General features: G+C 38.9%; 1 protein-coding gene across 2 annotated transcripts in view; it reads right to left on the minus strand.

Moving 5' to 3' along the window:
* Window positions 1-220: 220 nt before the first annotated feature.
* The window catches only part of lzts2a (leucine zipper, putative tumor suppressor 2a), a 55213-nt gene continuing 39061 nt past the window's right edge, over window positions 221-16372 (minus strand). For both annotated transcript variants that reach the window (XM_039671958.2, XM_039671956.2), the window contains 4 exons: window positions 6524-7057; window positions 4763-5335; window positions 4390-4659; window positions 221-4311 (listed from right to left, as the gene is read on the minus strand). In XM_039671958.2, the coding sequence (XP_039527892.2) occupies window positions 3532-4311; window positions 4390-4659; window positions 4763-5335; window positions 6524-7030 (2130 nt within the window). In that variant the 5' untranslated portion in view covers window positions 7031-7057 and the 3' untranslated portion in view covers window positions 221-3531. The remainder of the gene's footprint in view (window positions 4312-4389; window positions 4660-4762; window positions 5336-6523; window positions 7058-16372) is intronic.

Genomic DNA, 16372 nt, shown 5'->3' on the forward strand with positions numbered 1-16372 from the left:
AAATACTTTATACCCAAACTCAAAAAAGTTACTCGAATCAATGATCAGCACTAATAAAGCCCCATTCTTAAAGATCATTAACTAAAAAAAGTTGGTTTAGGGTTTAGTTACCATGTTTAATAAAGCCATGGTGAATGTTTTTCAAAAAATCTTTTCTTTTTTTTTTTAAATAAAATTGTTCACCTTGTCAGTAAAACCCAAATTTGAAACAACACCATACTTAGGCATGAGGTGACTTTAATTAAAAACACATTTTTACAAGAAATATACAACATGAAAATATACATACATAACTAAAAATAGGCTACTACAGATTGACAAAGGAAACACACACAAGCACATACACTAGGGAAAAAAGGTTAAACGTTAATTTGCTTTGGTCTATTCACAGTGGTTACAACTTCAAAATTGATATTTTTGCGTGTGTAAAAACAAAATTATTGAATATGTAAATAATATTACAATATGAGGAAATATTTACATGTTTTCATCAGGGCTGTTATTGACATGTCAGGGGGAGGGATGCACAGGACAATGTCCAGGGGTGAAACGAGTTTTCTTACGCTCATATAACATATCTGTGCTACAGAGATGATGACAACAAGAGGGATGATAATCTAAGGTAAGAAAAATTGCCAAATTCATATTTTTGATTCTCTAAAATTAGCAGAAGTGATACAAGACCAGACTAAATCACAAACAGTAATCCTTTCTGACCAATACTGATATTAACAATTTGGCCTTGAATGAAAAAAAATACTAAATTGATTATCGCATAAATAAAGTGTCTGTTTTACTGTAGAACCATGAAGAGTATATCACATTGTTTTATATTAAAAAAAAGGAAGCACTGAGTAAAGTGTAAATGCATTAACTATATGCTGTTTAAAAGAATCTGGAAAATATGTAACATATTATCTTTGGTTGAGATGGCTAAAATGTGATTTTGCAGTCAAGAGTTCCTCATTTCAATTTTTTTTATCGGTCTTCCCTGATGTAAAAAAAAAAATAGTTAGTATCCCAAACATTGCCTCGTTGTCGGGCAATGTTCTTGACAATCTTCTACAACATGCACAAAAATCCTTATGTGATAATGCTGTATATTATTAACAGAGAAGGACATGATAAATACATGTGCGGTAGACTCCAAGAGAATATAAAAGCACCAACTACTGTATGAAATACTATCAGAGCTGATGGCAAATGATCAACAGTGTGTGAAATATGCAATTCAAATTTATTAAACCCACAAAGTTACCTGTGTTACCACAAAATAGCTTGATGTGCTATATATAAAAATATACATCACATATATATTTAATTTTTCATATCTACTTTGTTTTAAAGGATCTGTTCAGTAAAAACAATGTTTATATTGTATATATCCCTTTAACAAAATAACCACAAACATTTGATTAGTATTTCTCAGATTGAATGTAAATCTATTATATCTATCTATGCATTCATCAACTATGTCATTACTTCGCAGAATTGGTTGGAAAAACCAACCCACTGACCTGTGTGAAGCCATAACGTGACTCGACGCCAGACTGTCTGGCCACAGAAATGCTACGGTGTCATGCACACATGCTATTTACTCTTTACAGTGTGCAAGGCAAAACTCAAAAAAAAAAAAAAAATGAAAACATATATTTGCCTCTATATTTGCTAGTTATGTCTGCTAATATATCATCTAATTATAAAAATAACACTTCTACATCAGTAATTAGTATCAAATGTAGTGTAAGCAGCGGGCTGTGAGATGAGAGGTGACAGTTCTTGCTGCATAGTGCCGTAAATGGCTAAGAAATGACACAATGTTACTGAGGAGGACTCAACACCAGCACAGCTAGAACACCAAGAATGAATGCAACAAAACTGCAGCTTCAGTGGCCTAATATGATATGCTCAATGAGTGCCTTGGCTACGTTCACACTGCAAGTCACACTGCAAGTCTTAGCGCTCAATTCCGATTTATTGCTCAGATCCGATTTTGGATAGGTGTTCACATTGTTGTTTTAAATGAGTCCAATATCAGATTCCCGTGTGAACAGATCGTGATCCTGAACTGAACCATACGCGCAAAAAAAAAAAGATAAAACGATTGTCACACAGCATGCTGTCATATGGAAGTAAACATGGAGAATATTAAAGTAAGTGATAATCCGTTTATTCATAGTGTGACTTGCCGTGGAAGCCAGCCAGTGGATTTATGCGCAGGCAATATTGCTTGTATATAGAGCTGTTATATAATACTTATGAGCTCTGACACATCACTGTTTGTTCTTCACTGGCTACTTTTAGCAACGGTCTTGATAACTTCGAGTATGTGACTCCCATGAGCTCAGAATTGTGACTAATGTCGATCTAGAGTGACGTAAAAGCTGCATTAATTCCAATATGACTGTTCAGACTGTGGTCGTACTGTTAAACATCTGACCTGTCCTGTATCAGATTTAGGACCACATATGGAAGATTCCACATAAAAGATCACGACTTCACACCGTCATGTGCGGATTTGGGGCCACATTTACCTGCAGTCTGAGAACGTATCCCAAATCTTTTCCCATCAGTGTAAATGCTGGTACAAAGGGCGAGGCGAGTATTGTGCTCTTTCCATTATAGGACATGATAAACTCCATGAAACCCTTACCCTACATGCTGTATTTCTTCCAGTTCTTCAATCTCATAGCCATTTCAGTATATTTCTGTGCGGAGACAGTCTTTTCTGATTGTGTGTAAGTTGAACTAATGAAAAGATTGTAATAAAGGCTGCCAAGTGCCAATCAATTTTAATTATGTAATCAAATGAATCGCAAAGAACATTTGCTAAGAAGAATTTCCAAATTAAAGTGTAGCAGGCGAGTGAAGAATTGAATAGACCGTTTCATATATTTTTTTTCTTAATATGATTGAATATAAGCCAATCCTTGGTCTACAGTTGGGTTTGTCAATCTGTCCAAGGTAGTTCACAAAGGACGCATTCTAGTGTTCTCTCTACACTACAAACATCTTTGGCCATTACGTCTCATCTTGCTACTCATTTCAATATCGTGTAGTTCAAAGTAGTAAAATAAACTTTGAGGGGTAAAAAACATCGAGAGCTCTGTATTCTGTTCAAATGTGTAGTTTTTCCAACAAAAAACACGTCTTTTGTGAACTTCCAATCCGATTTCTTGAACTTAATTACAGCCCTAGTTGTACTATAGGGTTTTGTCAGCAACAAAGCACCATTTTCTTAGGACATCCTTCCCTTCATCAATGGCATCATTTAACTGCAGTTCACAGTCATTTTACATTCATCTGTAGTCCCTCACAGGTTTCTGAGGCAGGAAGTGATAATAAAGATGTCTAAATACAAACATTCCCTGTTTTATTGGCCTCTGTGGACATCACAACAATAACTTGCCTTGAACACAAGTCTGAAATAGTGTAGAGAAGCATGCCAAATGACACGGCAGATGGACTGGTGCTCCTCACACAAGCACAGTGGAGATGTATTTTTTTGGAGGGGGTAGAGTAAGATGTGGGTTAGATTTCAGTGGCAGTGATCTCCTCAAAATGGATCTCATTGCCACGCATGTCAAACTCCTCCATGTCCCTGTTCTCCAATTCCAGACTAAGTTCCCTCATCACACGCTCCAGGTCACGGTTTCTGCGGTACATCTGGATGTAGTTCTGCTGCAGCTGCTTCTGGTAACGGATCACCTTGTCTTTCTCCTCTTGCCACACCCTGCGTTCCTCGTCAAAGCCCTCCAGTTGGTCCTCGCTCCGCCTCCTCTCGTACATCAGCTCTGCCCGCAGTCGGTCCACCTGCTGACGGAGACCGTGAAGCATGTCCATGCTTTGGCGCTGCACCTTCGCTTCATCACTCTCATATGCTAGAATCTGCTCTTCGCTGTTGTTGTCCCGGAAAGCGGGACTGATCCCGTGAGTGATCACCCCACGGCTTTGGGGCAGGGGCAAGCTCATGCATTGGCCTTTAGAAGGTAGAGCTTGGGATGTGGGCACCGCCAGAGCCTCTTTAAGACGGGTGGACTCTTCCTCCAAACGGCCCATCTTCTCCCGCAGGAGCTCCGCTTCGCTCTTGCGGCGCTGTAACTCATTCTCGCAAACCTCGAGTTCGAGTGTGCGAGTGCGGGCTGTGGCGTGGGCTTCCTGTGAGCGAGTCTGGCTGGCTTGAAGCTCAGAACGAGCCTCTCTCAACTGGGCCTTCAAAGCAACAATCTCGCTGGCCTTCTGACCAAGATCTGCCTGTAAGTCCTTCAGCTGCTGCTTCAGCAGAGAAATCTCACCTGACTTCTGACACACCTGTGAGACAGAAACATTCAATTTCGTTGAATCTAGTAATTACTCATTGATAGAACCACATGGCTAAAAGGGTCTCACCTCCCACTTTGTCTCCTCTAGACGAGGGCCTAGTTGAGTCTGCTCCCTCTCAAAAGAGGCACATCTCTTCTCCAATGCCTCCCGTTCTTGAAGCAGTTGAGAGAAGTCCTCCTGTAATTTCTTCTTCTCCTGTTGCAGCTGAAACACCTGCAACTGTAGAACCTGTTGCGCCCGTTGTGCCTTCAGCTGCACCTGCTTCATCTTCGAGGCACAGCTCTGCCGAAGGTCCTCCAACTCTTGCTCGCAGCGCTTCTGTTTCTCCTCATACACCTGCATGGAGAAGACACATGATTTGACTTAGGTTGTACACACTGTATCTGACAATTCCCTGTAAAAATGACACTAATAACTGGTAGAAAACAGTGATTGTCACCTGACAGATGGCTGCCTCATTCTCATCCAGGTTATCCCTAAGTTGCTGCAGCTCCAGGTCTCTTTCCCTCAGCTTCTCCTCAAGATCCCGAATGACGCCTTCGTAACCTTCTCCTGGAGCCGGGGAGCGGCCACAGGATCCGCTGTCTGAGAGGGGCTGGCCACGCCCACTTAAAGACCCTGTACTCTTACTGGATGATGACCGACCGCTGTCGGAGTTAGAGTGTCCGTGGCCACCACCGGAGCGTGCGGTTTCCATGTGCCCAGTGGGTACTTCACTCTGTGCCAGGCTGTACCCTGTGCTGCTGTAAGTGGGTAGGCTAGAAAGGGAGTTGCGGCCTGAGTCGGACATGGTGACGGACTGGCTACTCCGTGCGTTGCGTCCCCCACTGTAAGAGTTGCGCTTTTCCTGACAACCCAACCCCGCTCCATTGCCAGGAAGTAAGAGGTTGAGGCTGCCCTGGCTTTCAGACAGACTGCCCCCTGACCGTGGAGACAGGTACTGCACGGAGTTGCGATTTTTGGGCACGACAGGCTTAAAGGCAGTGGGACGGATAAGTATCTTCTCCATACTCTGCAATCCAAAGTAAATGGTTAATGTAAAACAGTGTTTTCTTATACAAATATTTCAATTTTATTTTATTCCTGTGATAGCAATGCTGAACTTTCTCTTCTTAGGTGTCACATGATCTTTCAGAAATGATTCTAATATGCGGATTTGGTTCTCAAGAAACATTATTATAATCAATGTTGAAAACAATTGTGCTGCTTAATGTTTTTGTGGAAACAGTGATAAATTAATATTTTCTAAATTCTTTTGTAACATTAGAAATGCCTTTACTGTCACTTTTGATCAATTTAATGTGTTGTTGGTTTAATAATTAAACATATAATCAAAAATGAATGACCCCATCAATGAATGAACCTACTGACCCCAAACTTTTGAAAGCACAATAAATAGCTAAAGAGTGAAGCCACCAACATATCTGAATGTAAATGAGATGTTAAATGTGTATGATGACAGTGACTCATCACAGTGATGGCATATTGATGTATTGCAGTGATTAAAGGCTCTGCTCGATCAATTAAAAATAATAGCCAATTAGATGTACTACCCACTGTGTGAAATGAGCATCAGCAAAACCTTCTTCCATTTCTTCTACAACAAATGAATGAGACCTCGACAATGATATGATGGACAGCATTTTATTTAAAGAAATGGTTCAAAGATTGTTGTATTATCATTAATGCACTTTCAATGGACATCTGTGTCAGAAAAGTAACGCACCTTACAATAATTGCGAGCTTAAGCTTCCAATAAGTCTTTAAGCAATTGTAAACAGTTAATAATGCCTAAGGTTTAAATGTTTTTTCAGTTCGAGCCCGAGTCAGATTCTGAAAATGCGGATAATCAAGCCGATAGATAGGAACCAACTCTGCAAGCATGACTTGAGGAGAATGTTTCTCATTGGTAGGTAGTCTTTGCATATAGATGATGTGCATTGTACAGGAAGCTGTTCTCTGTAAATATGACGCCACGAAAAGGCAACAGCACTACAATTCACAGAATCCTTTGAAGCATTTGCATCGGCATCATGCTAATATTTCACATTGAGAAAGACGTTTGAGTAATATCTGGACTTCGGTCAAGGTATTTTAAAACCGTGTTTATTTTGTGTGTATTTTAAAGATGTTGTGTCACTAATTTAAAAATGTGTGTTGTATTTTTTTATGTTTACCTCCCAAGCACCACCAGACTCACCTTTTCCAGTCTGCCTGACACTGGGACGAGTTTGGGTGGAGGACCACCAATATTACCATTCATGCCTCTGTTATCAGGAGGCTCTTCAGTATCACTGGATGGGCTGCACGTGGTCACATGGTTATCATTCCAGTCGCCCACTGTCTCGTCACACAAATAGCCATAGTTGCCATTGCCAGCAGAGATGAGGGCAGAGGATTTGTTCTTAGCAGGTAAAGGAGGCTGGCTGGTGAGAAGCTGCTCCTGTGAGCTGGCGCTGCGCAGTGTGCCCTCTTGCTGTCGGAAACAGCTTATGGCAGGTGTGGGTTTGCGATACTTGGCTCCAAAGTCGCTGGCGGCTCGGCAGTGCCGCTCCTGGTAGGTACGTCCAGAGATCAGGCTGCTGACAGAACCCATGGTGCCTGCCACAGCTATGGGGGGGGAGTGAGACACTGAGCAGCACTGCTGGATGTCAGCGCTGGGCTTTGGGTGATCAGTGGGCACAGGCAGTGCCTGAACTAGAGCCATGGCGAACACACGGCCAGGATACACACTCTGTAGAGAGAAAAGGCAGGAAGATGAGGAAAAATATCATCGCATAAACAGGCTGATTGTCATGTAACCTGTAAAATAAAGTTTATAACAACATTTTTAGACGTCGCCACACAAATAAAAGTGGTATAAAAAAAAGAAAAAAAGGTATAAAAGCTGTCATTGGGGTGGTACCTTTTCAAAAGGTATTCATTTGTACATTATTTACCAATAAAGGATGCATTTAGTAGAACCCAATCTGGATGTAGTCTTTGACAAAAAAAAAAACTAAAAAAAAATTTTCTCAGCTTTTTGTTCAAAATGTTGCTTTTTTTTGTTAAGTAATGATAAAAAAGGAATGCATGAAGTAAAAATACAATATGTTCCTGCTTTAGATATATTGCATGTTCAGATATTCATACAACACAATATGAAAATATCACAACATTATCAAAAATGCTAGCAATTTTTTTTGACCCCACATATAAAATAAGTTGGGTTACAATGTATAACGCTCGTGCTCATCTTAAGATAGAGCGATCTGCATCTTAAGATAAGATATCCATCTTCATTTTATGTGCGGTATTTAAAAATGAATATGTGATAAAACATTTTTTTATAATCGTCATAATGGGAAAACAAATGAGCGCAATGGTGGTGGTCAATTAAATAGAGATAAGCGAGCATTAGCAGTTATTGGTTATGTGTGTGTGAATCAGTGTGTCAGGGTTTAATTTGCGGATGGGCATTGAGTGTATATATATAGCCTGCTGCTGTGTGCTAAGAGCAGTCTCACCATGTGGAATAATCTGCAAAAAGCCTGCCAGTCCAATCAATTACACACACCCCCAGTGCACTTCAGAAAACACTACCAATGCACTTCAAAGAGCGACATGTAGGATAAACACACAGTCTGAGTCGCCAGGAGAGAACAGACCGCCCTGACTGTACTGGCATCCCAATGACCTCTCTACTACCACAGGGACAGACAGGCTATGAGAAAGCCAGCGCCATTCTGACTCAAACTTCTCATAAGACATTCCCAGTTCTGCTCACTCATCCACATGCAGCCCCCCACATGCCATTTTAGCTGAGGTTTGAATTCTGATGAAGTCAAAGTAGCAGACTTCAGCACAGGAGGACAGCGTTACTGTTGTTTCAAACATCCCATCTGTCACAATGTTCTTTTTGGGCATAGACAAGTTTCGCTCTGTGAGGAAGATTTAATTTTTGGGTGAATACCTAATGGTCAATTCATTATCAACCTCTTATATTAACTACAAGTGAAATATTTTTCACATTTTAGAACATTAGTATAGTCAAACTGTCAAAAACAGTGTAGCAGCAACACAATTGAAGTATGGATATCTTAGGGCAGTCCCAAGAATTGTTCAGGGCCAAGTAATTAGAAACAACCTAGTAAATTAGGGGCCTAGTAAGTTAGAAGAAGTGCGTTTGTCCTTTGGGGGGTCCCCTCATTCCGTCGCACCACCCTAAGGACGGCCTTAGTGTATCTTATATTTGAGCGTCTTCAAAAATTACCACCCTTAGATTAGGTTTCAAATATTCCTCATTTTAGACATTCACTCAACCAGCTTCATGAGGTGCAGCCTGGGATGCTTTTTAAATTATTGAAGGAGGTTACTTGTTTGCTGGTCACTTGTTGGCTGCTTTTTCTTTGACCGAACTAAAAAAAAGTTTAATAATATAATATAGTAAAATATAATATATAAATGTTAGATTTGTAAATAATAAATTTAATAAATTCAGCCAAGTGTGCCCAATTCTTTTATATGTTCTTAATCAGCGTGATTTATTAATGGGATTGGGAACAATACAAGCAAATACAAATAATCCAAGGCAGACATCAATACAAGTAGTGCTATCAAATTCCCAACCAACCATTTAGTCATTAAAGGGATACTCCACTTATTTTGGAAATAGGCTCATTTTAAAACTCCCCCAGAGTTGAACAGTTGGGTTTTACCGTTTTTGAATCCATTCAGACGATTTTCTGATATATAGAAGAATATGAGTAATCAGACCGTTTCTGGTCTCATTGACTTCCATAGTAGGAAAAAAATATACTATGGAAGTCAATGAGACCAGAAACTGTCTGGTTACTGATATTCTTCTAAATATCAGAAAATCGGCTGAATTGATTCGAAAACTGTAAAACCCAACTGTTTAACTCTGGGGGAGTGGTAAAATGAGCCTATTTCCAAAAAAAGTCGAGTATCCCTTTAAGTTATGAAGAAAAAATGTGCTAACAGATGATGATTCTTCAGACGATGATGAAAATGATTCTCGGTTACATACAGTAACATGGAACTCATTGGAGTAAACCTTTAGGGATAATCATGGCTCTAGATGATTAAACACCTATTGTCAATTATAGTTTGGGTCGGAGGGGAGATTTTGTTCTATTCCTCTGTGTTTCCTCTAAATAAATCCAGGTGCATATTGACATGGCAAAAGGAATCTTTCTGTCGCAGCCGAGAATGTGGATATTAATAGCAGAATACTTGGATAAAACAGTGCTGTGAAGGAGATGAAACAGAAAGTTTGAGAGAGGGGAGAAAGAAGGATAGCGTGACTCGCTGAGAGTAACAGTTTCCAGGGCGGTTCTCTGCGAGTGCTTACGCACATGGTTCCACTAACGTGGCTATCAGGTATTTCTGCCTCAGCGCTTCTTATGAAGTATGTTCCCGATGCCAATCCAGACGACTGCTCTGTGGCTCTGCTGCAGTGCACAACAATCCATCCTTAAATGCAAATAAACATCAACTACGACAAAATAATAATAACAACAACATTTAATAAAACTTACAAAAGGGTTTATCTAAGACAAGGTGCAAACTGATTCGTCACACTAAAGGCACATTGCCAAAAATAAACAAATAAAATAATAATAAATCAAGATACAGATCCATTTCCATTTTTAAATTTGAAAATGTCAGATGTATTCTGAATTCAGTCTGTGATTTTAGCTGTTCATACATATAAATATATCACATGTGAGGGGATTTGGGCCCAAATCAGATTCTTGAGAAAGTCCAAGACCACAAAAAGACAATGTCTAATCGTGCTGAGATCATCATGGATCACTTCACTCTTTCTGAACTCGCTTCAACTAATTCCACCCCCTCCTCAACCTTTGTTAAACCCAACCTACTTCATTCCCAGATTCCAACTGTTACCCTAAAATGATCTGCATGGCCTCCACACCACTCACAGAGCCTCAGTACTCGACCTCATACAAGCAAACTAACCCAATTATCATAACCCTGAACATTCTCCCACAGACTGTGATAAAATAATGAGAACATCCCCTTAGGATCGGCCCCGCACAACCCTGCAAACTTCAAAACCTGCCGGAGAGACTCGACCTCCAGATCTCACTCCTCATCGCAGTCTGAGATCACAAAAGTAGTCACTTAGGTTTGCTGTGCTTTAGAGGTGAATAGGTCCTAATACCCTTACATGTTGTGTACAAATGCCCTATTATATCATATTTAATCATTTGAAACATCTTTTTTTGTGAAACAATTTAATTACAGAGTACACTAGTGCTGTTTGTTTGATATTTCAATGACAAATCTAACCCCTTTCTAAAATATATATAGGCACAGGCAGCTATACAAAATGTATACTGTGATAAAAACAATGTGTAGAATATTATATGAAAAAATATTTGGAACTGTAACTGTTACAAACATTAAAATAGCTGTCAATAGAATTATGGAATTTTAGAAAGTACCATGACACTGTGAAATTCTGTAAATAATTTTAAAAAAATGATTATATTATTTATTGTGTAGCAAACACAGAACGTTCCCCTAACGTTCCCGAATGGTCCCATGAGGTTATTTTTTTGGGAACCAAACAAGAACGTTATAAACGTTCCATGTAGGTTATTTTTAGGTTCTATTTTTATAACGCAAGAAGAATGTTCCGGGAACGTTCCCTTAACCTTTAAGGGAACGTTCTGGGAACCAAAAACTAACGTTTCCAGAACGTTCCTAGAACCTAAATTTGTTTTCTGGGTATTTGTTAAACCAGACACCATGCAGACAGCATTATTTGAGCATTATTTATATACAAATACACTTTTTTATATTTCCCCTATTAGTTGTAAAGCTTTCCACAGAGCATTCCCAGTTTGAAAGTCCCTGTATTACACATTTGACATATGTCAGGCTGTTCTGTCCTGCTGTAACTGATGGTTAAAACAATCGCATCTCTCTCACTCTCAGTCTTTGATCTTGACAGTGAGAGAATAGTGCATCTCTCTTCTGCAGGTGTTTCTAATCAAATTCCACAGCGAGGTGGCTGTGGCTGAAATCTCGTTATGATAAGTCTTAATAGCGCCACCGGAAAGGATTAGCGGCGAGGTGTGAATCCCCTGGGAATCACGGAGTTTCTCTGTGGAGTCTGGAGCAGAATGGGACGGAATGCCAGGAGCCTGGAACCCAGCAGAGCTCCAAATCTCCGGGCAGAAATCCCTAAACCCTTAATCACATTTAGTCTCTCTGTTTGGTTCAAGTGCAGGATATTTGATGTGTGTGATGATCCCGATCAAAGCCTCTTTCCATTGAGAAGTTAGACATGACATTATGGCGTCCAACAACAAAGCTTTTATTTTGATAAAGGCAAGCTTTTTCCCTTAACTGTGCATACATCATTATAGAATCAACTGATTTAAGGTTTTAGGTCAAAACAAGACCGTTTTCATAAACGTTACATCACACAACCCTCACATCCACAGAAACAGGAAACAGCACGAAGGAAATGCTGACCTCATCTACTACCTCATCTGCAAGTAACCACACATCCTCATTAACACAGTGTGCTTGTTCAACAAAAATAGAGCGGACAAAAGTACATACTTGGATAAATGTGGCCCATGGAAAGCAGACAATTAATCCACAAGAATGACTCCTTGTGCATTAAATAGGGAAAAGCACGAACTGCATAGTCTCAGTGTGCTCAAGTGAAAATGATAAAGTAATCAGTGAAACTTGTGATAATGTGTTTAACGATTATGAAGCTTTTGAAGCAGGAACATGTGAGGACTGAAGCGGTCAGTTGTGTGTATTTACATTCTTAAGGGATCTCTATGCCCTGATGACCTTCTAGTCTTTCTCATTAGTCACTCTATCCATTCCTTTAGTTTCTTTTAATCATTCTTCTTCCTTCCTGCTCTCCTTTGAGTCACTCATTTTTATTCCTTAACAGAATGTCCCAGGGTAAATTGCAACTTATCTACAGCATTTGTTGCATAATGTTGCATGTAAACGTGGTCACTTGCACAATGTCTCTGCAGGGATGCTAAGACAGGACGGTAACGTGTCCTCATTGTTTGCATGGAGCTGCAAGCAGTTTGACAGACTGTTATCTTGAATAAACAGAAAAAAAAAACTTGTTTCCCTCTTGTTGTCTGCTTATGTTGATGATGTACAAAAAAAATAAGCAGATAGAGCCAGAAACCATCTAAACAAAAGTCATTTGCTACATTTTATTAATTTACAATTATTATTTATTATTTTTTAAATGGCTTTATACTTTCAGTTTTACCTTTGTATTAGTTTAGAATATATTTTTTATAAATTTTTTATTTAGTTTTAGTAATTTTAGAACTTCAACTTACATTTATATTAGTTATTTGCCAAGGCAAGATTTTTCAAGTTTTTTCTTCCAATATTTATTTTTTATTTCAATGACTGAAATTTGACAGAAAGTCAGCAATAAAAATGAATATGTGATGAATAATTCGCTGTTTGCCCACAAAACTAGTCTGACGACAAAAAAGACAACTTCTCTGCTCTAAAAATATACTTTTTTTTAATAAAATAAAAAAAATATTTTCCTTTTACACGGCCCATCATCTAGCACTAATGTACATCTCTATCATTTCTAGATATGAATCAGTGTCCTGTTTCAGTCACACGTCCAAACCCCCCAGAGAGATCTCCAAACGGCCGCTCTGCTCCTCTGCTTCCTGCCAGCTGCACTCGTATTGTCCCCTCCATCAGATAACGTACACAATGATACAAAAACACTCACGATTACATTTACAAACACACCGAAAAAAGATCATGGTCACATGACCGCAACAGAAAACTAAACATACTGTTAGTGATCTGAAGGACCTACTTTGAAAACAGCTCTAATTAGGTTGCTGCAATTACAAGGTGTGTGTGTGCTCATGAATTATTCATAAATGCCATGGAGAGTAATTGTAGCAGTAATTAAACTTAATTAACATAGTATTTGTTATTTAGGAAGAGGGAAATTAGCAATTTACAGTTAGTACAAAAAGCCAAACAACGCAATTAATTAGACTGCTCTTTAGTTTACCACAAAAAAGAATGCCACAATTACAACTAATGAGACCTAAAAATATAAAAGGTAATATAGTGTTTTGTTTTTATCAATTGTGCTAATGATTATAGGAATGATCTACATTCAGAAGATTATAAATCATAATCATTGCCCTTTATGCTGCTAGTATGGTGCTTACTAATGCTAAATCTCAATTTGCATATACTACTGTGTTTGTTTTATACAGTTTTCTGGATTAGGATTAGGGTACTCCAAATTGTAAAGAAACTAACACTTTAATGTTTTTTTCTGGCATCCTTTGGCTAGAGACACAGTACATGCCTATACTCTTATTCATTTAAGTGTTTTAACTGTGACAAGGGCCGTAAACACACCAATCCTTCCTGCTATGTTTTAGGACTGTAATCTGCAATCCTCGGTTTGGTGTCCCTTTGAATGATGAAAACAGACTACTGACACCTGCTGATATAGACCGTTATTTCCTTACACTCATGCTAGTTGGCAGCAGAGATGTATAAAGTACTAGAAACCCGGACTTGAGTAAAAGTACAAGTGATCCATCAAAAAAGTGACTTGAGTAGAAGTTGAAGTGCTCTTTAAGCACCACACTTAAGTAGAAGTACTAAATTATTCAACATTCTTTGTACTTAAGTATTGCAAGTAGCCTATTTTAAAATTCACTACTTAAGTACTAAAAGTAAAAGTACAAGTATTGTGTCATGTAATTATCAAAGAAAGCAGTCAAAAGTTTGAACTAGCAATCAAATAAGGCGCTTTGGCGGGATACAAATTTGCTTTGGCGGCCGCCAAAAAAAATTTCATTGCAGGACAACACCTGCATTAGTCAATGTGTGTGTCAAATACCATTACCCTATAAAACTGGCGTGTGATTTAGGCAGCATGAAAGCCAACTTGCAACGAATGATTCGTAAATTTTTTATAATTGTAACGAGTAACTAGCAGAACATTAAAAAAAAACTATTGAAGTAAAAGTATTAATTTCATTGAAAATATCTACTGAAATAAAAGTAGAAGTATGAGAAAAAAACAATACTCTCGTAGAGTACAGATACAGCATTTTAGTACTTAAGTACAGTACTTAAGTAGTTCTACTTCGTTACTATACATCTCTGGCTGGCAGTCACCTTTAGGCCAGTCCACACTACTGTGTTTTCGTTTAAAAACGGAGAATTAAAGCGAATATGATCTCCGTCCACACCAGCGTTTTATCTGCATGTTAGAATTGATCTCCGTCCACATTAAACCGACTTAAAACGTGGATCACGAGACCATTCACCAACACTGGGCATGCGTGTGCCGTTTGTGGCTGACGAATCAGTGAAGGACACGTCATGACTGATGACAATCATAGAGCCGAGCGTCAGCCTCAGCGTCATCGTTTCTAAAGTCCTCCGTTTTGTCCCGTCTTCACTGAAACGCCCTCTGGAGATTCAAAACGCAAAAAGTAGCTGCAGCGTTTCTAAACTTCTCCCTTTTAAGTCTTCGTTTTTCCGTTTTAGTCTGGACGGGAGGTGCAAACGTAGCAAAAGGTCTCCGTTTTTAAACGAAAATGCAGTAGTGTGTCTTTGCGGTGTTTAGGTGCAGAGTTTTGGCCCAGACATAGCCAATGTGATGTGACGACACAGTCTGCTTTCACCACCGCTAGTTCTCTGACGTCGGCTTAGTGTGCCATTGCCTTCAGATGCAAAAGAGAATTCAATTCAGTATGAAGTGGCTCTCTGTGTTCGCTAGTGATAGGGAGTCTACACTAGAAGAGTGGATTCCTCAACTTTGCTTAGCCCTGTCGAGTTTGGATTGACTCCAGCTCAGGAAACAACCTTCGTTGTTGGCTCTGTTGCTTTGTCCGAAATCGCTGACTTGTTCACTCATTCTCAAATTCCTATATAGAGCATGGCTATATTAGCAAGAAGTGAACGAGATTAATTATAGAAAAAAGTGAGATTGATAGTATTCTTTTAATCTACTATGACAGAACTAAAATGAATACTCAATTGTACATGCTTGTCTACACAATAACAAACGTTTAGTGCACAGTAGAAATATACAATATAGGATACAGCTTCAGGAATGTGGATGTCAGTCACTTTTTACATATATCCTCCACTGTCCTTATCAGCTAATGCGCAAGACGACGGGCTCAAATAAATTAGCTAAAGACTTGATAAATTGAATTTCGCTGTTGGCCAGTCTGGCGCCCAAGTCTGGAGGAACAGAGTTTAGTCATGAATGACGCATTTGCAATAATAGAGTCAATGGCGCAAGAGAGAGGGAGTCATTACCATCAGTGGACCCAAATATCCTCCTCAGATTGTGTACTGAAGTGATCTAACGGACTGAATTAGTATCTTCTTTCATCCCTTTATTTCTCAGTCAGGAGTATTATACTGAAGGATGACAATGAGTCACCGATCACACTTTCACAGCTTTGCGGTCTGAGAATAAGGATTATTCTTTCTGGCACATGTACAAAAGCACTGAGTGTGTTGTCATTAATTATGTGTGTAAAATTCTCTTGTGTCAAGAAAACAAAGCAGAATGGGAACAGGGAGTGTGTGTATGATTTATTGATAAGGAAGACGAGAGTCTTCTTAACTTCTTTATGATGTCTTTACAATACTTGTTTGGATGTGTCAGGTTCTCATGGTAATAAAAATAAAAATACACCTGGTCGGATAGCTCTCCGGTTTGTGAAAACTGTTCCATTTACTCTTGGCCACATAAAATGTTCCCCACAAAACGTATATAAATACGATCTTCAAGTCCCGTGCAATATGCGAATTTAAATTTCTGTTATTCATTCTCATCAATTTTGTACTAAAATCTTGATAAACTACTGAAGCATAAAATTTGTTTTACAGAAGGAACAGTAAATCTATCTATTTATGACTTTTATTATTGGGACTTGAATGATGAAACAAAACAACATATTAAAGGCCCGTTCACATAACCGACGATAACTCTAACTCTAACTCT

Source organism: Pimephales promelas, chromosome 11, assembly GCF_988280905.1.
Source record: "Pimephales promelas chromosome 11, fPimPro1.hap1.1, whole genome shotgun sequence".
Taxonomy (NCBI): Eukaryota; Metazoa; Chordata; class Actinopteri; order Cypriniformes; family Leuciscidae; genus Pimephales; species Pimephales promelas.